The sequence below is a fragment of the Ursus arctos genome, unplaced genomic scaffold, assembly GCF_023065955.2.
Source record: "Ursus arctos isolate Adak ecotype North America unplaced genomic scaffold, UrsArc2.0 scaffold_9, whole genome shotgun sequence".
Taxonomy (NCBI): Eukaryota; Metazoa; Chordata; class Mammalia; order Carnivora; family Ursidae; genus Ursus; species Ursus arctos.
The window spans coordinates 24206961-24230593 of NW_026623111.1; the positions used below are offsets into that span (position 1 = coordinate 24206961).

General features: G+C 38.0%; 1 protein-coding gene and 1 pseudogene across 10 annotated transcripts in view; one reads left to right on the forward strand and one right to left on the reverse strand.

Annotated features, from left to right (window-relative positions):
* PCDH7 (protocadherin 7) overlaps positions 1–23633 on the forward strand; it is a 408598-nt gene that overhangs the window by 63512 nt on the left and 321453 nt on the right. Inside the window, exon 2 of one of the 10 annotated variants that reach the window (XM_026508684.4) lies at positions 317–23547. The exons of the other annotated variants lie outside the window; for them this stretch is intronic. Coding sequence (XP_026364469.1) covers positions 317–394 — 78 coding nt within the window. The 3' untranslated portion in view covers positions 395–23547. Of the gene's footprint in view, positions 1–316; positions 23548–23633 lie in introns of those variants that run through there. 10 annotated transcript variants of the gene reach the window in all.
* Positions 20300–23633, reverse strand: part of LOC113262558 (U1 small nuclear ribonucleoprotein C-like) — a 40748-nt pseudogene continuing 37414 nt past the window's right edge.

Here is a 23633-nt window from a genome sequence, read left to right on the forward strand (position 1 = left end):
CATTTTCATAGCTTTGAGAAGCTTGAAGCCTGAAACACAATTAATTCAATGTTTCTTTTCCCATGCAAATATCTCTTGTCAGAGATAGCATCCATGAAATTAGCCAGCGGTATTGATTTAGATGCCCCAGGGTTGTTAATTGTAGCTAACGGTTATGTCTCTATGACTTCTGAAAGAGGTTATGGCCATTGCAGATACGTCTTAAGGAAGGAAAGAATGCCAACAGCCAAGATGTGCACCCAAGCTTTGGAACTAGGCTAGCAAGACGCTACTCACATCCCTGTAAAGCAGACATATATTTTTGTATTTTTTATAGGTGGATACAGTGCAGACCACGAACCCCCCTGGCCACATTGAGGAATCGTGTAAAATGAATGTATGTGCTCGTAAGTGAAACACATGTAACGTTCCAACTCAGTGTGTTGGATCCTAATAGACTTGAATTGTCTTGTGTAAAAAGAAATCGATTCCCAAGGGGCAGGACCACTATCTGATAAAAATGAAGCTCTGATTTTGACGAAAACAAAAATGGACTTAAAATAAAATCTGCAAAAAGGAATCCAACTATTCTTGGCAAACAAACTGAAAAAAAATCAAGTTCTCAATGTGGAATAAAGGAGGGATGTGAGAGAGGTTTTGCAATCTTATCAATTACTGTGGAGAAACAATCAAATATCGTCATACTCAGGAGTGTGAAAAGAAGAACAGGAAATCTTTTTCCTTTGGTTCGCACTTGAATGGACTCAAGCAAAGAGTGGAGGCATATCCCGTTACTGTTTATAGTTAACAATGTGGAGATTAGTATAGATGTGATTTCATTTGCCTTGCTTGAACTAATTGGATGCATTTTGTAGAAATCACCTGAGCCTGGGCTAGGTCAACAAAGAAAATGGAAATGTATACCTCAGGACTGAATTCCGGGAAAATTAGACTGTTCAATGCTATTTAATAAGGCGTTACGAAGAAATACTACTGCCAGTCAGGGAAAATGAGAATCTAGTGGACAGGAAAGAAAATAAAATTTAGGTTGTTCTGATACTTGTTGAAATATAATTTATTATGGTGTAAAAGCAGAGGATAGATAACAGTATATCTCACAGATATTTTACACAATTTCTGATTGAATTTAGGGTAAACCACGTAAATGTTCAAGGAATGTATGGCCATTATATCATAAGATACTGGCCTTTAAAATTTGTGATCCTATGCATTCATGTATGCAGAGGAGGGCTTTTTTATTTTGTTAAGGATGAATTGCATGCAGGAAGCACTTCTTTGCATTATAATTACTTGCTCACCTAAAGATACTGTATGAAGTCTAATTTTTGTATGGGTACGAGTGTACGTGGATGCCTTTGTGTGTGTGCATATATAAGTGGAAGGAGATAGAATTTAACGGTTGACATCTGCACTTTGGTTTGTTACCTGGAATGTAAAGAGGTAGAGTAAACTGTCTTAAGCCATTTCATATGTGTTATCATTTTTAAAGATTATTATTCACAAACAAAGCCATTCTGATACAGAATGACTACTGCAAAGGCTCTCCAATGAAGCATAATATTTATTGCCCTTGAGCCATTTAAATTAAGATGGTACCAGTGTCTGAAAATGAGGGTAGACTCCCCTGAAATCAGTTTGAAGACAGTTGGAAAGTCCTATTATACTGCTTCAGGCTACTTCACTCAGTGACAGAGGATGTGACTTGTGGATGTCCTTATAGAAGAGATTTGGGAATATTTGATTTTTTAACTATAACTTTTTAATCTACCTAGAAGCTACAGGTTTTTTTTTCACTTTTCTTCAACCTAAATTAATAATAAGTGTTCATATATTAACATAGATAAGAGAGTAAATATTTAAAACAGATTGACATATTTTTTGTAGTCACCATGTGCCATAATAATTTTGAAACTATTGTTCTCTGGTATTTGTATTCATTTCTCTTTATCTTGCTGATTAACTTTATAGTAAAAATTTTTACCTCTTCTTTCTATGTGACAATCAACTGAAATTGGTACCCTATCTCTACCATTACAGGGATTTTTGTCTTTATTTATGCTATTATAATAAATTATGTCTATAATCTATATAATTCCATTGTATTGAATATTTTTCTGTGACCAAAACAATAAAAAAAAGCTGCTTTATAAGGTGACTATATTTTCTATTTTAATAATCTCTTAAAACATAATAGGACGTAAAGTATGCTCCCGTTGCAGGTTTTTGGAACATACTCATCACATCTTCACAGCTTGAGAGTGAAGAGCTTAGCCACTTTAGATAACGAGAAAAGGTTTGACAGAGATAATTTCGAGGGTGTGAAGAGAGAAGTACCCTGAACTGACTCAGGAGTTTTGATGCCACATTTTTCTCTTCCACTAAACAGCCAAACCCGATGAATTAAGTTTTTTGAGTTTTTTGGTGCTCAGATTTCTTATCTGTTAAAGGCTGGGTTTGGATTGTGCTGTCAATTTTTAGGTCATTTTAATTCTAAACTTAGAAGGTTTCAACAACTTGGAAAGATTACAGTGCGACACTTAATACTGATCATATTAATACTCAATAGTGATCATTAGTATTAAGGGAATCCCATGCTGTTTTCCACTTAAATTGACCTAAAGCTGAACACATGCCTGAAGAGCAAGGGAAAATACTAATTTACAGTTGTTACTGTTCATCCTTAGTTTGACTTAATGGAAATATGTACTCAAGTATCAGTAATCATGTTCTGGGATCAATAGATATCTCTAAGTTCATTGAACCAAGAGGCGCCCAAGTACAAAATCACTCAATTTGTAACAGAGAAAACCTTTTTGTTGTGCGCTGAGTTGAATGCATTCCCTGGCAGCATATTAAAGTGCCAGAACCAGTTTTTCTTGCTCTTTACCCCCCAAGGATTGATCAGCACATGAAGGTCTCTTTGACTTCAAAGGCATTCTGGACTCGGATCAGCCTGGTTGGGTTCAGAGGAGAAGGAATCACTAGCCCCTGATGTTTACGGCCATGGGCTCTTTCATCCTCTCGTCCTTTGCTTAGGAGAAGCAACAGGCAGAGGAGTCTTGCAACTGTTATAATTTCAGGATTAATGTTTAGTCACAAAATGCCTCACACAGAAAAACGGTGCTTTTATTTTAGCTTCCAGCCACTACTCCAGCTGGGAAAGGTCAGAGAAACAGTATGAAGCAAAATGAAAGCATACGCAGGATGTCAATTTTGGGAGGAGGGTGCACACTAACTTGCAAAATGGTGTCACTTTCAAAATCACAAAAGTGGCTTGGATAAACTTCAGGGAACCTTGTTTAGAGAACTGGACACACTGAATGTTTTTTTCATTTTGGTGAACCTTCTGGTCATTTATGGAACTGATTTAGGTAATAAAGTTTAATTTTGTCAGTTCATTCTTTATTACACAAGATTACAAATGTAATCTACCAAGCCTCTCCCATGACCCACTATAAGTAAAACTTTCACTAAATATAAAAAAAAACCTTTCAGAAATATTATTGAGGAATAAAAGACTTGCTATTCGTTTTAGTTCTAGTTATAATTTTTTATGCTATTATTCCATTTCCTGGTTTTGATAAATATAAATTAGTTGAACTGATTTTAATATTTCTTTGATAACTATTTTTCATTAATTTTTAATTTTTAATGTTTTTAACTTTAATTCCAGTGTAGTTAAAAACAGTGTTGTGTTAGTTTCGGGTGTACAATACAGCGCTTCGACAATTCCATGTTTTACTCGGAGCTCACCAAGATAAGTGTCCTCTTAATCCCCTTCACCTGTTTTGTCCGATTTACGTTTCCAAGAGTCAGCTCTATGCCGACGATGTATTAATTGCTCTATTTAATATTTATATCAGCCTCATGAAGCAGATACTATTATTGTCATATCATCATTTACAGATGAGGAAAATTAGGCACAGAGAGTTTGGGTAAATTTGCAGAGGTACAGGACCGGCAGGAGGTAGAGCTGGGCTCTGAGTCCTGCCACTGCGGTCTCAGAGGCTCCACTCAGCAGGTGCATCAGGAAACTTTCGTGCCAAACACTGTAAAAGATGGGGGTGCAAATTAGGTTCTGGGATTATTTCAGGGTACAGAGGTGGATTCTTTTGGTTCTTTAGATCGCACATCTGTTAACGCGAGTAAGGCAGATTCAACATGCATGACTTAGATGTGAAAGGCATTCCGAAGTTCTTAACGCATTGGATAAAGATGGAATCTGTGATAGAAAGTCTGCTTTAAATATTGGAGACAGGGAAGAAGACATTCTTTTCTAACTTACTTGTCTTGCAGGTTTAAAATATGTTACCACATAGCATCTGCATAAAACATTGTTTGAAAATGAAGACTGCTGTGGACTGAGGCGAGTAGCAACTGCATTCTTTGAACAAGGAGAGCTCAGGGTCTAATGGGAATTCCAAACACACAGGCTAATTATTACAATGCCATGTGCTAAACGAAGGACTATGATAGTAGTTAAGAGTGCATTGTCTGCAATCCAGGTTGCCTGGGTTTGAAACATGGTCCATACACTTGACAAACTGAATGGCCTCTGAACAGATAACTTGGCTCTGCTTCCATTTCTTCAGATGTAATATAAAGTTAATAACAGCATCTATGTCATACGTCGATTGTGATTACTAAATGAGATTTAGCCAGGTAATGTGAGTATGACCTGACAAGAACTCAATAAACGCCGGCAATTGTTAATTTCCTCATTGTTGTTTAATAATTAACATATGAAGAGAGTGTAGTTGTTGCTAACCGAGATCGAGATGTTCATGGGCTAAAATAAACTCAATACCGCTGTCACTAGCGAAATAAAAGGCACCTCGCAGAGAAGGTAACTCCAAGCCCTCGATATACTTCATATACTAAGGCGTGAAACTCAGCGGGTACAGGGTCTCCAGGGGGATTCCTCAGTTCCTGCTCTGCTACTCAAATCTTAGGGCGCTGTGAGCTGTAATTTTTTCAAGCATAGACAAGTGAAGGAAGCTGTGAAAACTGAAATCAAACCTGTCACAATCCAATGATGAAAGTTTCTAAAAGGTCAAAGAACAATTTTTGAAGGATCACTTTATCTATAATCGTAAGGGAGTATAATTTTCCCCAATTATTAGTAGCTTAAAAATTGTGAAACTGAAGAATGATACATTATTTGTCAGATTATCATAAGAACTAGATGATGCTGATTATAATAACCAATCCATAAATAAGTAGCTGTTATTCTTTGCAAATATTTAATAAGTATCTATTTTATATGATGAAGATTCTCTTTTCCTTTTTTTAATAAAGATTTTATTTATTTATTTATTTGACAGAGAGAGAGAAGGAGAGAAATTCTATCAAAGGTCTTCTATTTGGAAGTGTTTTTGCAGGGGGAGCTGCAAGCAGAGGGAGAGGGAGAAGCAGGCTTTCTGCTGAGCTGAGAGCCCAATGTGCAGGCTGGATCCCAGGACCCTGAGATAATGACCTGAGTTGAGGCAGACGCTTAACCGACTGAGCCACGCAGGTGCCTCGGACTTTTTTTCCAAATTCCTTTATTAAGCAGAAAGTGTGCTTTGTAATAAATACTAAAGATGAGATTTGAATGTGTGAAATATAAACAAAATAAGCACTGGCTGAATTGGACTGGATAATATTTAACGTCTAGAAAGTCAGTGGCTTTCATTTTAAGCATTATAATTGGCCAAGTGTACTGGAGAGGATGAAACAAACAAACTATCATTAAAAATGCTGTTTTGCCTATTTGAAACTATGTGTTGAATAAAATAGATCGATTACTAATTCTGACAGGAAAATCTCACCTCAGGAGCAGCTCTGTGTTCTTGGGAACACACAGCATTGCTTGTGAAAACATGAGGAAGTTATATTTTCATTTCACAGTTTAGCAACCAAGCATCTGAAAAGAAAGTCAATTACAGATTTTTATTAGGCTATACATTTCAGTAATTTTTACTTTTATCATGAAAGAGCTGGCTACTCTATATTTTTATGGATATTAATACTGCCATAATAACTTACCTTATGCTTCTTTTTGTGAATTTCTAAGGAGGAGTTAAGATTAATGTAATTAAAAATGAATACCTTCCTAGACTGTATCCTTAGATGTTAGGGGGGAAATGAACATGTCCTGTTTTAAGAGATTGGAGTTTTGAGCTCAGCCTGTTTTCTAATTGCTACTGCCCAATTGTGCCAGTGGAAATTCTGTTCTGTCTCAATAGCAAGCAGGTGAGAGGGACACAGGTCTCTCATCTTTCTTCTCTCTGTGTCTAGCTGTTAAAAAGGTGGGTCTGTAAGGATCTTTTTTTTCTCCCCTATGTGTCAGGCTCATGAAAGAAGCAGACGTTTGGTATATGCATTCTAGAGAGATCAGAAACTGGCTGCCTCCCGATAATACATTTCAAGTGGATAGAGTGTATTCTAACGTTATGCTGGTTGACTTTTTAAAATCCCTGCGTGTTTATTATATAAAAATCTGCCCTGTTTTGAACCCCAAGTTGAAGCTTGATTGTGAAAGGCATGTAATTGAAAAAGAAAAAATCTATGTTAAGAAAGACACCGATAGCGTGAAGGAAACAATTTTTCCCATGAGCCTTTTTAATAAAAATTCTATGATGGCTAGTCACATAAATGCTTTATGATTTGGGTGGAGAAGTTTGTGAAAATGTTTATGAGGATGACTTCCAACTAGTCCTACCTTAAGAGAGGTTCTATTCAAACGAGTATCACGGATCTGTAAATGCAGAATCTTTTATCTTTCAATTAAACCATTTTCAATACTAGGAAGAAATGCAACACGTATCTTGTACCAAGCCTCCCTAGTAATCATGTGCTTTTGTCATCTGAGATTCACATTTGGATTAAAGAACATGATTAAAGGATTCTAAATTAGTGGTTACCAAGTTGAAATGGCACAAAAGTTGAAACAGTGTAATACAGCAATCTATTTCATGCAAGATATTGCTTATACCAATTAATTAGCAGTTTAATTAGCATGATGTTTCATGTTGTGACCTAAGCCATTGTGCTCCCAATGGGTCTAGTGGAGACAATGAAAAAAAGAAGAAAGCTTTAGGATTGTTGATGGTTATGTCACATGACACCAGAATTAAAAATAATTTTTCATTTAGGGATGCCTGGCTGGCTCAGTCAATAGACCATGTAATTTTTGATATTGGCATCATGAGCTCAAGCCCCATGATGGGGGTAGAGTTTATTAAAAAAAAAAAAAAAGTTTTTTTTAAATGCTTTAAGAAAATAATTCTTAATTCTTAAATAAAAGAACATGCATATGCTTTTTTTCCCCCTGAACTGAGAACAGATTTTTTAAAAAGCATTTTTATGGCATGAAATACTCCCATGAATTAAAAGCATATCAAATAACTGAATGTGCAATAGCATTAAATGAACTACATTTTAAGCAGCAAGTGACCACAAATAAATGCCTAAAGGCTTCACTTAGATAAAACAGAAGTACCTCTCACAATTTTGAGAGCAAACATAAAAGATATGTATTAGGGTGATCATATTTTTGAATATATAATGTGATTCATAGGATTCTAGTAAGGGCCATTGAAATTACTTACAAAGGATTGCATTTTGGAAAGCCACAATGGAACTCTGCCTTTGGACAGGCCCGAGCAAAAAAAAAATATGCATCTTAGAAATAATTTATCAAGTGCATGACATGAAAGGGGTCTCTCATCCTTTCTTCCCTCCCCAGTGAGGACATATTCAGATTGTGTGTGTTTGTCTTTAGTACATAAAATGGAAGTTTCTGTCGAGCCAAAGACAGTCATCTGCCAGCAGATTGGTTCTGCCTTTTAACAACAGCATAAAGAATGGACACAGTTGTTATGAATATTGGGCTATAAAGCACAACAGACCTTCTGGAGGTGATTTTCTCTTCATTCCATGCTGCTGACAATTCAGGACATGCAAAGAAATAAAATAATTTAAGGATCTGACTAATGTCCCTAGATTTTGTCAAGCTTTCTTTCCCAATCACTGAAATCTGTTGGCTTCTTTCATGGCTATATAATTAGGCTATCCGTTCCCTTTGAGCTTGCCTACTACAGTAGGTCCAGAGGGCTCTTTCCTCCCTTTCAGAAATTGTTCCGTAGCCTCTTTTGGCAGTTAATGTATGGATGCCATTTGGAACATTGCTGGTTATTATGTCGCTCACAGATATTTTATTGTACACAGAACTGAGTATTTATGGAAGTCTAAAGTCTCTGTTATGCAAAACCATATAAAGAGAAAGCTGTTTAAGTTTTTTTTTCCCCCTGACTTGTTCCCTCGTCTAACACATCAATTCAAATTGCTCCTTTTTCATTTAGTAGAAATTGTCTGTAAATGGAATAGAAAGCATATATAAATTATGGAGTTATAATTGATAATATATAATCACTTGTAACTTCTACTTTCTAAAGCAAGGACAAAGATACAAAATAATTCAGTAAACATTTGTGCTAGGATGATCACAAAAGTGTTTCCAAGATGTTCCTAAATTTTTCTTTTTAGTTTCATAGTATCACATCTTCAGGCGATCAGAAAATTGCAATTTAATTTTTGCTCTGATAGTTACCTGGTAAGGATCTGATCTGAGTGATCTTTCAGTTTGAATTGTATTTACTAAGAATTTGAATTGCTCTATTTTGTCCTCTCTTGGATTTCCTATGAAAATATACAATTTAAAGGTATATGTAATTCATAAATTAAAAGAATGCCAATTACGTACTAGTCTTTGAGACTTTGAGCAACTTACTTAACCTTTCCTGTATTTAAATGAGGATAATAAGAGTCTTATAGCATCTTTAGGCCATAAGGATGAATTAATACACCATATAAGTTATATGTCATAGAGTAAGTTACTATATACCATTTATTACAACTGCCTGGCATAAAGTGAGCCAGTATAAATAACAATACTATTAAAGAAAGGCTCAGAAATGTGACACAGGTCACATCACTTTTTACTAGCTGAGTGAAGAGTCCAGAAGCAGTTTTAACGCAATACAGGATGGTGCCTGCCACATAGCGGGTATCTCTAAGTGTTATCTGATATTAGAAATAGACAAATAGGTTTTCCGGAAGTCTTGTACTAGTCACGAGTTAGGCTAGGGTCCAAACTGCAGGTGTATCTGACTTTAAACCCTGATTTCCTTAAACCTTTGCAGGAATCTATTAGGACTATTTGTTGGTAGAGACTTCACACCCTTAATGAATAAGCTTTCTTTTTAGCATGGCTTTGAAAAGATGTTTTTGAAATTATTTAGAAAATGCAGACATGCTTACAACACATGAGAATCTAACAAAAAAAATGATCAATTATCAATGCATACTCTGAGCTTTTTCTATAAGTATCTCTTTGGATTTAGAAATTACTAATTAAGGGGTGCCCGGGTGGCTTAGTCAGTTGAGCGTCTGCCTTAGGCTCAGGTCATGATCCCAGGATCCTGGGATCAGGCCCCACGTTGGGCTCCCTGCTCAGTGGGGAGTCTGCTTGTCCCTCTCCCTCTGCCCCTGCTCATGCTCTCTCTCTCTCGCTCACTCTCTCGCAAATAAATAAATAAGCAAATATTCATGAAAACAAACACTGGGAAATATGCACCAGGTTGATTATTCATTTTCTAGTGGACTTCAGCGGGGTATTTAGGTAAATGCGTAATCCCACCTCCACTTCTACTTTCTTTGAACATCTGGAATTCTATTAATCCAGGGTGTCAGGCTGCCTGCAGAAGCACCCTCTGCACAGTGACACGCTCTTCTCAATTATTGCCATGTCATTTGGACTGCCATTCAGCTTGTTTAACTGTGAGGTTTGGGAATGCTTTATTTCAGTTTCCCTCTAATATTTTGCTGCAATTTTTTCTATTAACTTATTTGAAGAGATAGGTTACCGTCTCATCTTTAGATTGACTACTTTTCATGTAGGCTGGTGTAAGGTCTACCACTGTCCTCCAGTAGTTGCCATTTCTTATTGTTTAGTTGAATTTGAAATTGATACTCCCTAATGACTGTTATTAGAAGTTATTCTACTCACTGTGCCATCTAGCAATATTGGATCATAGCAATATGCGATTTTTTTAAAAAAAGAGCTTTCTCTCTCTCTCTCTGTGCTTGCTGGTAACTGTTCAACACTCTGAAATAAAATAGATCACGGTTAGGCATGGAAACTATAGTTAACTGCTATTAATGTTTGTGTACAAATTACATACAGTGGGTTGAGATACTACATTGAAGGCTGAAGTATTACTTACGTTGCTGCCCAAAGTCTTGCAAGGAGAGGACAACTTACTTACTGCTTCTTAGGCCATGCTTAGGAACACTTAGTGCCTATTAATTTCTAAGAAATAGGTTTCAGATTCCTTAACTGAGAATTATATTCCTCTGACTCTAAACCTCCTCTCCCATTTTTACTTTCCATTCTTCCTTTTCCCTGAACTCTGTGTTCCAGCTAAGCCTGGTGATTTTCGAGGGACTTTACCTGCTTTACATTAGTTTATTTTTGCCTGTACTACTTACTTCCTCCAGCAATTCTCTGTCTTTCTAATTTTACATGAATGAATCCTACCTTCCCTCTTTTCCTGGTTACCAAGTTGTTAGTGCTAATTTCAAGCCACTTTGTGTGATTTTTATGCTACCTGAATCTTCCTATCTCTGATGATGGAATATTTTGTGCATGTAAGTGCCTATGCATATTATTTCTTTCCTACACTATAATCTCTTCATTGGGAAGGTCCTAGTCTGATTCATGTTTATGGTCTCCTTCCAGTTTTTAGCAAAGTGCCTTGCTTATAGGAGATAAGCAGATGGGTGCTTGATTGAATTCACTTGATGCTATAAATGTGACTTTTATGTGATTCTAAGGCATTCAATAATGGGTATAAATATTAGTCACTCAATAAGTATTTATTGAGTTCCTACACTCGATTAGGTGGAGGGGATATTGCATTCCTACAAAATATCAAATGCTGGGTAACACAGGTGAGGTGATACGCGCATACTTATATACATAGTATATCGCAAACCACATGAATGCCGTTAGACTCGCATTCCTCTGTGTTACTCAGGGTCTACTCTATTGCAGGAACTCCATTGTCAGGAAGATACATACGTGTTTCCCAGATGTGAGAACTACATGGTGCCGAAAGGAAGGCACGTCCTCTGGTGGCCAACAAGTGGGTGCCAAGGCAGGGTGGTGTCCCAGGAGGCTGGAAGATAGCTCAAAATGTATAAAGCATTAGGTTCACGTTATGGAGATACAACTTGATGCTGGGAGAAATGGGAGTCAGACAGCAGAGGTCTTTAAAGACAGGGGAGTGGAGACCCGGATTTGTTAGAGGAGTACCTTTCAGAGCAGTGCGAAGGAAGCACCAGAGAGGAAAGAGACAAATAATCCTAAAGGGGTTTGGGTTGCACTTTAACTGAAACGTATTTCTCGGAGACTCGGAATGCTGTGCCGATGAACTGTCACACTTTATGTGGACTACGAAGTCGTGGAGACGACTGCTCTCTTTGGTCATTTCTTGGCACCAGTACAGTGCTCTGCCCTAGGGACTTATTTCTTTAGTGGAGGAATTAGTATAATTAATACCAAAAGAAATACATCTTAATGCATGGTTTCTAAAATCAATATACGCAAAACCCATTCTTGGAACACGGAGTTCAGTTCAACTTGAACTGTTTATGTGTGACAATATGGCAAGTCTGTTTTGAATATAAAATTCCTTCTCTCTAATACTGTCAAAAGAGACTTTCCTTGATGTTAAGCTGTGATCTCAAATGAAGTCATGCCTTGGAGGCTGTCTTGAGGCTGAAAGCTAAAGAATCATCACTCATCAAATCCATGGAACCCATTTTTACCTCCATCATTGCCGGAACTCACTGCCCAAGTTCTAGGTTGATTTTTATTTCAGACCTTATCCAGAAGTATTTTTATTTTTATTTTTTTTTTAATTTTGCAGCATATTACTAAAGTATTTTCAATGATTTATGTTTGCTTTTTGTGCTTCATGGTTTTAAAGAAAAGGAATTTATGCCACAAATAGTGCAGATATGATTTTCACAGTCCTGTAGTTTATGGGATTTGCTGTTTTCCTTTGAAAAAAAATCCATAGAATTTCATTTGTAGTAAGACAGTTCTGGCAGTTCCATGACAGTGAAATTTTAAGGATCATCAGTATTGAAGGGCACAGGCTGTGGAGTTACTCTTTCTCCCTCTCTCTCTCTTTTTTCACCTTTAATTCCAATTAAAAGATATTCTATTAGACTACATGCTTTCTTCCTGGATGTCTTCTGTCTGATCTTTGACTTGCAATCACGGAAAGTCAGATTCTTTCTGGTAGAGCTGAAAGGGCCCATAGCCTGCCGGGGGTTATCTAGGGTTTCAAGAATTTAGAACCCCCAGTCTATGAATAATGATTAATGTGTGGTACTTATATTGTTAAATCTTTCAAGAAAAATGTCTTGTAAAGTTAGTCTGTGTTGCTGAAGCCATTCTTAATATTCCTATAATGCAGATGTTGCACATACCATGTGTATGCAAAGTGTTTCACCCACGATTCTATATATAAATATCCACATTCGTAATACACAATTTTCAAAATACCTCTTTTATGCTTTATCATGAAATTTATGTAAAATCCTGTATAAATCTTATTCAGTATACTTTATCATATAATTTTTTACAAGAGATTGTATTTTTGTTTGAAATTTTTACTGTTTTTGATAGGTTTCAGAAGGAATGTCATCATGCCTTTCATGGTGCTATTACCTATGGTGTGACAATTTAAAATTTTCTAGCTAATATCAGTATGAAAGGGTACAATCTCTGACATAACATATTGCCAGAATATCTTATCACTGGTTGTAGTTTAGGATTTTCTCAATGCTTGGTTTGCAAATTCAGAATATAACCTTTATTGATATCATCAATATTATATATCAGGAATACTAATGTCTGTGTTCACTCATGTACTGACCAGCTAAAGGGTTAACCAATGGAGCATAAAGGTATAAAAGTGTTAGATATTTTGGAAGCACACATATTATCTATCTATCTAGATATCTATCTAGATAAAATGTTTTGAAATATATATTTCCTTCACATACACCTTCCATATATTCAAATATATATTTAAATATGCATTTATATATATTTCAGAATGTATTTTTCTATTCTGAAGATCACCAGAGGGAAACAATTACTTGATAATAATTATTGAATACATTCTTTAGCCCAGAAAGTGTGCTTGAGGGTAGGAATGTAAATATGGGAAAGATACTATCAATGCTTTCAACAAACCGAGAGAGTCAGATGTGTTATAAATGCTATCGGACGACAAAGTTAAAGAGGGAAGGTGAAGACATTTGGGAAATGTTTCATGAGACAAGAAACTTTTTTGTTGAACCCTGTAAGAGTTAATAGTTCACTTGCACCAAACAGAGAAGAAAGACATTTCAGCTGGAGAAGATATCATGAGCAAAGTAATGAAAACATCAACATTCTTTGTGTATTGGGTAAAAGTCACATAACCCAGTGTGGTTAGAGTGTAGGAAACATGGGATGGTGACTCAATATGAACTGGAAAGAGCAAATTGATTCAGCTCAAGAAGAGCCTTGAATTTTATGTCTAGCTATTTGGGTTTATACTGTAAGTATTCAAAAGTCACTGAAAGTTTTCGAGCAAGGGTATAATACAATAAGTGTTTTAGAATGATGGCTCAATCAGTGGAAGGGAGGACAGTTTATAGTAAAAGTGCTAGAGAAAAGGAGACTGGTCAGGGGACTAGTGCAGTCTGATAAAGCCTCATCATGTGATTCTGACGCATGCTGTGGAGACAGATCAAGATGTGTATGGACAGAAGGATGTAAAATATTTGGTACTTGATTGGAGGTTGGAGAAAAAAGGAGAGAGAAAACAGGAATGAGAAAGAAGCTTGGTTCAGATTTTAATTTTGAACATTTTCATTAAAAGGTAGAATTTGGGGGAAAAAGTGAAATTTGAAATGTAGGAGAGTAAGATTGGGAAGGGCAAGAATTAAAGAATTCATGTACATTTAGTGACAGGTGACTCCATACAAGTAGATGTGTTCCCTGGAGAATACAGACAGAGTGAAAACAGAAGGAGGCAGAGGGCCAATCTTGATAAGCCATGGTAAGGATAACATAAAGGAGAACCCAAGTAAATGTGGAATCTGGAGAAATTGTGCGACGAAAAGCAAAGATGGACAGATTTTCAGTAAGAGTGGAGTAGACATACTAATAATAGCAATATCAAAAGTTATAATAATAGTAAAAATGGACTTACCTGTTATTAGGCACTGGATTTTACACTAAAAATATTACACAGATTAGCTCATTTAGTACTGATAACACAATTTGTTTTCAAGCAGTAAAACCCAAATTTATAACTTAATATTTAAAACAAAGATAGTTTTGGGGACAATGAGCTGGAGCTCTCAAGGAATTAGTGGAGGATACAGGAATATGCTCAGGAAAAAGAAAAGTTTATTCCAGCTCCAGAGGGTGGAAGTATATTCAGGGGTTTGTAGGAATTGATAAACTCTCTCTTTCGGGTACTACTCCTGGAATGACTTAAAGCCAATTATGTTAATGTATTTCATCACTGTGCTTACTTTTCAGACTCCAGAGAGGGAATGCCCAAATGTCCTTTTGGGGTGACATATCAACCTTTTGGTTAAGGGAAGGCAACACACTTTGAATAACAGTCTTACCAGATGGAATTCAGTAGGTGAAAGGCAATTTGTTCAAAGGAAACCTGACTGTCCTTAAAAGTGACCCATGCATTCCCAATTTACATGTGAAGGAGCTAAATCTTAGAGAAGTTAAATACTTTGCCCAATTTTAAGCAGTTAGTCAGTGAGTGAATTGATATTAAAGCTAAACTCCCAGCATTCAGAACAATAAAATTGAAGAGTGAGAAAAGACTCCTTTATGTAGCATTTCTAATAGATTCATCAGCATGGTGGCCAGGTAAGAGTACATCAGGTTTCATGGAGGCAGTTGTAAGTAAGCAGAACAATTGAATGCAAGGTATTTTGCCAAGAATTTTTCAGGAGAGAAAAGGAAACATCAGTTCGGTAGTGAAAGAAGTGAGGAAAGATCTTTTTTACAAAATAGGGAAATTTAGGTAGATTTATAGGTTGAAAGAAAGAGGTTTATAGGTTGAACAGAAAAGAGAAAGCCCACTGATGAAATAAGGTCCTGTCAGAGGCAGGAAGGAGTGAAATCAAAAGGTCAAATGGATAAAATAATGAGGGTTCTTCAGAGCTGCAAAATGAAGTTCCAGTGAGTGAAGATGCAGGTAAATTTGGAGTAGAGGAGGGAAGCCACAATCTTCTCAGCAGTAGGAGGTGAAATAGTGTGTTGAGGTTGAGGGGAGCATCTGAGGAGGGTGTGGTGGGAACAGCTGCTCTGTGGAATGGGGAGAAGAGCCAAGTAGGAGTGAGTAACAGGGCTGCTAAGTGCTGAGAGTTCAGCTGACATTGGAAATTATAAATTTGTAGCAGAGTCAATCAGCGTGGTTATTCAATTTTCTCAGTAACTCTTGGCAGTCCAGGAGGAGGAGGAGAGCAAACAGATGGTGGTATGATTTGGTAATGGGATTGGCAAGGCAGCTGTGAGAGGAGGTCAAAGAAGGGAAGAATCAGTTGCACCCATGAAAGTATGGTGTCAGGGGCAGTCAAACCAGGAAGAATTGGAGACTGCTAGCAAATGGAGAGGCAAAGCAGTGGAGGGTATCAGCTTTTGAAGCCTAAGAAAAGCTTTTGTGGGCCTGAGCAAGTGGGATCCTGGATTAGAGGAGAGAATTTCACAATTATGCATATACAGTAGAACAGCTTTTGTTGAGATGCAGTCCATTTTGTATCTATGGGTGTGGATTGTCAAAGCTGAGCAGAAGTGATTGTTACTAGAATATCGGGGGGAAAGAATTTTGAGGCTAAATAGATGAGTGACTCAACCAAATTACCTAGCATAGTGACAAGTGATAGAAGGAGGGGGAAAAAAACAAGCCAGTTGCCAAATTAATCAAGTGAATTGATGAAATACTTGTAGATGACAAGCTTTAGAGAGAGTTAGACAGTTTGATTGTTGGGGTTTTGTAGATACAGGACTTGTTGAACTAAGATAATAGAACAATGTCTCAGAATAGGAGAGGAAGTCCAAAGGGAATGCCCTTCTTCCTTTTTTTTGCTCTGAGATAGGAAAATGATTACTGTATTCAATAGTGTTCTGATATGTGGTAAAATCTATGTGAATAAAACTTAAAACTCATTGCAAGCAATTCCCATTCGCGGACACTTAATTTGCATTTACCCTAAGAGATGTTCTAGTAGATGACTTTCTTCTTCTCTACGAGGTCATGCTAATTTTCATTTAAACATGTGGTTATAACCTATCTTAAACACAAAGAACCCAAATAACCACACACACATACTCACATCTTGACTTAGCTTCCACCTCCAGCTGCAGCCTTGTGTTTCTGATCTCCTTCACCCAAACTTGTCAGAGTGTTGCCCATGTGGTCAATCCCCACTTACGCACATAGAAAAGTTTTTTAAATCCACCATATGGGTCTTCAGTCCTCTCCATTCCACTGACGTGGCTCTGTCAGGGTCATCAGAATTCCTAATGTGGAATCCAGTGGTCGTGGTCAATTCTGTCTTCCTGTCTAAGTCTTGGCATTTGGACCGTTGTTCGCTCCCTCTCCCTTGATTACTTCGTATCACCGTATTTACTTGGTTGTCCTCTTCCATTGCTGACTACGTCTTCCTAGTGTCCCACGCTGCTTCGACTAGATGTCTAAATCATGCAGCACTCCAGGATTTTGTTTACATATGTCACCATCTCCAACTTCCCCCTGGGATCCATACTCAGCACAGCCACCTACCTGGCTTTTCCATTGGTATAGGCAGGAGTACACAGTGGTTATACGGTAGCTTCTGGCACCACATTCTGCTTGGCAGACTAGAGCAAGGCTCTCCATACTTTTGTTTTCTTATGTCTAAAATGAGAAGAATAAGAACTACTTCCTAGAGACCTTGGAAGAATTAAATAAGTAAACAATATAAGTTAAATATATATGTGTTTGTGTGTGTGTGTGTGTGTGTGTGTGTGTGTGTGTGTGTGTTTGGAAATGTACTTGGCTTGGAATAAGTGCTCAACCAATGCTAGTATTAATGTTATCACAAACACAACAGATCAAAGGCAGAACCATTGCTTTTTCCCTCAAATACCTTGATTTGTTCTCTTCATAAACCTTTCTGAGTAAATAATACTGATACCCACTCAATTTGTTCAGGGTTAAAAAAAAAAAAAGAGATCATCCTTTGCTCTTTTCCCCCTTTCATGCCACCCCAATCCACCAGTACTTTCTCTTACCTTTACTTCAAAAATCTATATCAAGCCTCATCACTTTTCACCACCACCTCATCTTCTAAACTGGAGCTCAAGCCACCCACATCTGCTGTGTCTCTGATTGTACTGAACCGGCCACAGTACAGTCTCCTATGGAGTGATCCTTCTGAAGTGTCAATGCAAATATATCTTTCCACTATTTAAAATTCTCCAGTGGATTTTCATTGCAAGGAGAATAAAATCCAATCTTCCAAAGTGTTCTGCACACATGCCCTGGTTGGGAACCAGTGTGCCTCAGAGACCTCAGCTCTTCCACTGTCAGCAAAACCACTTGGACCCTTTTTTCTGTCACTCAGGCCATAAGATTTTCCCTGTCAAAGCCTTTGAATGGGAAATTAGGCTTTCGAAATGTAATCCGAAAGCTCAAATACTATATATCTGGATTCTGGTTGCTTCTTTAAAAATCCGATGAAGCAAAGCGTTCTGACTCAGTATTGCATTCTTAGACCTAACCCAGCACATATTGTCACAGTCTTCATCGATTTGTAAAAAAAGGAAATTTAGTGATTCCTGGCATGTTTTCAAAATGCCAATGGAGAGATTTCTGATCTTGAATATTTTGTAAATTCCAATGTGAGACGCCTGATTAGAGCCTAAAATTTTGGAGACTTGCAAGCAAGAAAGGTCTCAACCCAGGTTCCTTTTTTTCCAAAAGGACGAAAACATGTGCAGTGGCAGTGGGCTCTCAGGGGAGCCTATAGTGACATGGGCGGTTGCTTTTCTCAGCTGGTGTGGGAGGGAGAGGGGGCAGGCACCGAGGCGCATCTCTGTGTTGGTGTCTGCAGAAGATGAGTGAGCTGCAAACATGTACAAAGGCTGTGGTATGGATAGAAGAGATGCCAATACTGACAACAGAAGCAAACATATTGAGAAGGGGTTAAATGCAATTATCAATCATTGATTGGAGAGAGAGAGAGTATAATTGATAGATTCCAAATATCACAAAAAGTCACTTTAAATTGTTATTTCCTGGTCTAAAATATTCAATAGGGGGGAGCCTGGGTGGCTCAGTCGTTGGGCGTCTGCCTTCAGCTCAGGGCCTGATCCCAGCGTTCTGGGATCCAGCCCCACATCAGGCTCTTCTGCTGGGAGCCTGCTTCTTCCTCTCCCACTCCCCCTGCTTGTGTTCCCTCTCTCACTGGCTGTCTCTATCTCTGTCGAATAAATAAATAAAATCTTAAAAAAAAAATAAAATAAAATATTCGGTAGGGTTTTTTTTCAGACGGGTTAAGATGTTTGAATAATTGTTTTCTGCTTCTTTATTGACAAGGAAAGCAGAAAACTTTTTCAGGGCATCCTGTTGGAGTCTCCCCCTCTTCCTTCTTATTTTTTCCCCTTCAGGATAACTTAGGCACAATTCCTAAAAGAACACCAGTTGGCCAGTTTCCATCTGGCATCCTTCCCCTCTTATTTTCACTGAAAAGTGTGGAGTCTAGTTTTTAATGCTATTTCTGACTAAATTCAAGCTTTCAGTTCAACACCCATCCTCCCCCTGTTTTTCATATAAGCAGTTACCTCTTTTTGTGGGAAAAACAAACATAACTCCGGACTCTAACTGGGTAGAAGCAGATAAAAACAAATTGTAGAAATATGGGCTCACTAATTTCTAGTAATCTTTTGTAGGCTTTGGAGTACAAATGTGTCATGTGAAAAGTTCCGTCTGTGCAGAAGAAATTGAGTGTTTTACACACAGATAATTAGAAAATTGTCAAGACATATGTTGCTTTTTATGAACGTTTTTATATTTATTGTTTTGCAGATGATACCAAAAATTATCATAATGCTGAATTATGAAAAACCTCTCAACTTAGAGGTCTTCATCAATGACTAATTGCTACTATTTGTAACCGATTTAAAAGCAAATAAAGCACCCATCTGGTAATTCTATTAATGGTTTCTATATTAAATGGCTATTGGTCCCCAAAAAGAAAATATGCAATTATGAAATATTCATATTTGACTCACTATTGGAAAGCTTACAAATGTATCTGGAAAAACAGAGTTTATCATTTCTTTTCTCATTCCCTATTAAGCCTCTAACCTTTTAAAAAATCAAATTGGATTAATGATGTAGCTACATATACTCAACAAAATGGAAAATTAAAGGAATTATCTAAACAAATTAAGATACAAAAGGAATGTTCAAAAATTAATAATTTGGGTACCAGTATCAGCCTCCCTCCCGCCCCGAATTCTCTGTGTTTTCCACTATAGAACTCATGGACCTTGAACACCCAGGGCTCTGCACTAAAAGGGGGAAGGGGAAGTGCTAGTTCTGATCCTGCTAATTTCAAACTCTGACCTGGAGCACAACCCCGCACTTCTCCAAGACTACATTTTTGCAGTGGTCAAGTGGGAAGAACCTCTCTGCTAGTTTTGATTTTCTTAAACTTTGAAAAAAACTTTAAACTGAAACAATTGACTGTTTTATCTTCACATTTCACAGTACAAATGAAAATTGCCTTTTTTTTTTTTGGTTCTACTAACTCCCCTGCAAAAACTGTTCTCTTTGATAGGAAGGGGGAGCAAGACTTCCTTGTCCTGTTAGAAAACACCCAAGGTCATAGCACCATGATCTCCTGGGGAAGTAGAACATGTTATATAAAATGATATAGGGACGACTGGGTGGCTCATTCTGTTAAGCATCTGCCTTCAGCTCAGGTCATGATCCCAGGGTCCTGGGATTGCGTCCCCAGTGGGACTCCTTGCTCAGCAAGGAGTCTGCTTTTCCCTCTCCCTCTGCCCCTCCCCCAGCTTGTGCTTTCTTTTGTTCTCTCTCTGTCTCTCTCAAATAAATAAATAAAATCTTTATTAAAAAAATGGATACAAAGAGGTTCCCATCTCTCTTTATCTGTCTGGTTGAGTCACTTCTGGCCAGGTGGGCACCCTCATGGGAAGGTGGGAGGTCTCATCACTGGGGTCCTCAGCATCACTGACATGTGGCCTCCCATAGGCAGCCTCATTCCAGGAGCTGGTCCCACAGCATCATCCCAGGAGGAGGAGGGCACATCATTGGCATCATGGGAGGGCCCCCCACGGAGGGTGCTGGCATCATACCAGGGCGAGGAGGACTCAGGAGACTGGGGGGGGGGGGCAGGATCATTGCCCCTGCAGGAGTAGGAGCGATCTTTTCTTGTCGAAATTCAGCGGTTCTGTCGATCAGGCTCTGTGCCTGCTCTTCCATCCTTTCCTGATACTAGCCTTTCGCATTCTCGTGTTTCCTCCCACTGCAGTGTGTCTTCCTCACAGATGGAAGACACACGGGCGAGGTACGTGACGCAGTGGTCACCCTACAAACCGCTGGCCGCTGCGTCCCGCGCTGCCCGGAAATGACCTCTCTGCTAGTCTTTAGTGCTGAAATGAAGAATTAAAGAAATGAAAAATGTGAACTGTTTTGTAAAAGTCAGTCCCTTAGAGAAGGCTTCTGAAATAGGACAATCTTTAACGTCCATCTAGCCTGAAATATCTTCTCGCTGAGGAGGAAGAAGGTGTAGAATTGCTCCAGCTCTGCTTTATTCTGAGCTTTGGTCCCTTGGAGGTTTGTGAATATTCACTAACCTCACACCTCCTGCTGCACGGGGGCTTTGGTGTGGACCCGTAGGGAGAAGCCAGTTCTCCTGCTTGCTTTCCTGCCTTTGAACCCCAGTGACCCTCTCCACAGAGGCAGAGTGGGTGGGTCTGGTTTACATTATATATAAGGCGTGCTGTGCCCCTGGCTCAAATGTTCTAGCACCTTTTCTGATTTCGTGAGGCCATCTCACACCTCTTTGCCTTTGTACGTGCCTGGAATGCGGATTCTCTTTTTCATTGTTCTTCAGTATGTAGCTCTGGTCTGTACGGTAGGGTTGTGGGTGACGATTTTTTTCTTCTTTATACTTTGCTTTTTTAGCTCTCTTTTCATGACTTTTATAGTTAGAAATGTCATTTGCTGACTTTATTAAGAAAAACCCGAAGTTCCTCACTTGCAACCTAAATCAGAGTCAGGAGCCCCTCAGGTGTTTCTTTGGTGTAAATGTTCACCTCTCCTAATAATGATCTAAATGTAATGCAAGGGACTACTTGTCTCACTGCGCTGAGATCTGCTGTAACATATCGTTCTTCATACCTGCTACGGTATCTGTAATAGACATTTATTACATGTCAGTGAAATGAGTGAGTATACAAATAGTTTATGTATGTAGTTTTTTATTTTATTTATTTAGTTGACAAAGAGAGAGAGAGTGAGCAAGAGAGCGAGCACATGAGTGGAGAGAAGGGCAGAGGGAGGGGGAGAGAATTTCAAGCAGACTGCCCACCGATTGCAGAGCCCATCGGAGGGCTCGATCTCACCATCCTGAGATCATGACCTGAACCAAAACCAAGAGTCAGACACTCAACCGACTGAGTTGGGGTTCCACCCAGGAACCCCTGTAGTTTATTTTAAAGTAGTAAGTAGACAAAGGACAATATTAAATAGCTAGTAATTAATTAGATCTTCAGTTACTGTTATATCCCACATACAAGTTCTTAGTTTCTTTCTGTGCTTTTATACTCATTGGAAATAAATGATATAAATAAATTTTATTATTATAATGAATACATAAATGTATAATAAATAATCGATGCAAGCTCTTGTAAATTATAATTTGTAAGACAACGTCTCATTCTGTCATTTCTTTTTTGCATTTTTGTCTTGAGACTTACGGCTAAACCTTAGCAGTCAAGGTAGAGGCTCCATGGCGATATAAGGGCATGACTCATAAAATACAGTGGCGACTTTTTGAAATGGATTACCACTAGGGATAATTTCTAGCTGTTTGGCTATTTTGAGTCATACCTGAGGTCGGGACAGCTGAATACATCTGAATGACAATCAGAAGCTTCACACATTCCCCTCAATGGGAAGGATGCTGTACCCTCTACTGAAAAGAACATTTCTTTCAGAGTGGCAATCAGTGGCATTGGGTATGAATTGGCAAAGATAAGCACAATTTCATTCAGGTTGAATCAATAGATATTTACTGTATACCAAATAATTTATGAGTCTGTAGTTATACAGAAGTGGATAAGACCTTGGCTCTTTCTTTGAGGAACTTACGAGTTTTAGGGAGGTAAAATATAATCAATTACCTATTAAGAAAGGGTGAAATATTGACCAGCAACACTTAACAAACATTTCTTAGGGGTTGCTCTTTGCTTGGCACAGTGATGAGTACTAATAAAATGCTTTGGGGATAACGTAGTGTAGGGTCTTTAACTCTGGCGTGGGGTGGGGGGCACTGAGGTAGATTCGTCTTTCCCTGGGCATGGTATGTAAATACTTTGGACCCACAATACTTTTAGGAACCCATGACAATGTTTTAATTTCTTTTAAAATCAGAAGAAAAACAAGGACCTTTTAGGTCAAATAAAATGTTTTAATATGCAATATTAACATATTCATCTTTATATCAACAGAGTCATAATATATATTTTGTAAGATTTTCCAATGATGAAAGTGTTCCTCAAAGACAGAAAAGCCTCGGGTCCATGAAAGTCACACTGTGGCTCTCTCTGGAGGCAACTGGAAGCCAGAAGGGACTCAGGAAAAGATTTAGAGCACCTGTAGTGGGCCTTGAAATAATAATACCATTTCACTAGGTAGAGGACAGGCGAAAGATTAGGCAAAGCCAAGGCCCAGACGTGCGAAAGAGTAGAGTGAAATAATTCAGAGGTGCACAAATCACATCCCCTAATTAAAGTTTTTAGTTCAGTGGACAGAGGCAAGTACATGAAAAGGACAAGTTATATAAGAGATGATATGTGCCTATAGCAAGAATGGGGACTAAGACACTTGCTTCTTAATCTTTAAGATTCCTGAGAATTAAAGCTTTATAACTAGATGGTCTAAACAAATACAACTGTTTAAATGTCTCCCATTGTAAAATTCTCAATTTTCTGGTCCGTGACATCTGTTTGGGAGGAGTGTGGGTAGTAGTATGGTTTCAAGACTGTCTTCAAGTCCTAAAGTCTTTATTCATTGGTACCTATGAGTTTATCACTCTTTGTTTTATCATTCTCCATATATATTTGGAGAATATTACCAACAATATAACATCTCAAAATTACATTTAAAATAATGAAATCACTTTTCCCTCAGAAATTCACGCAGGATTACTTGAACACTCTGTCAGAATATGAATTTTTATGTATATTGGGTACA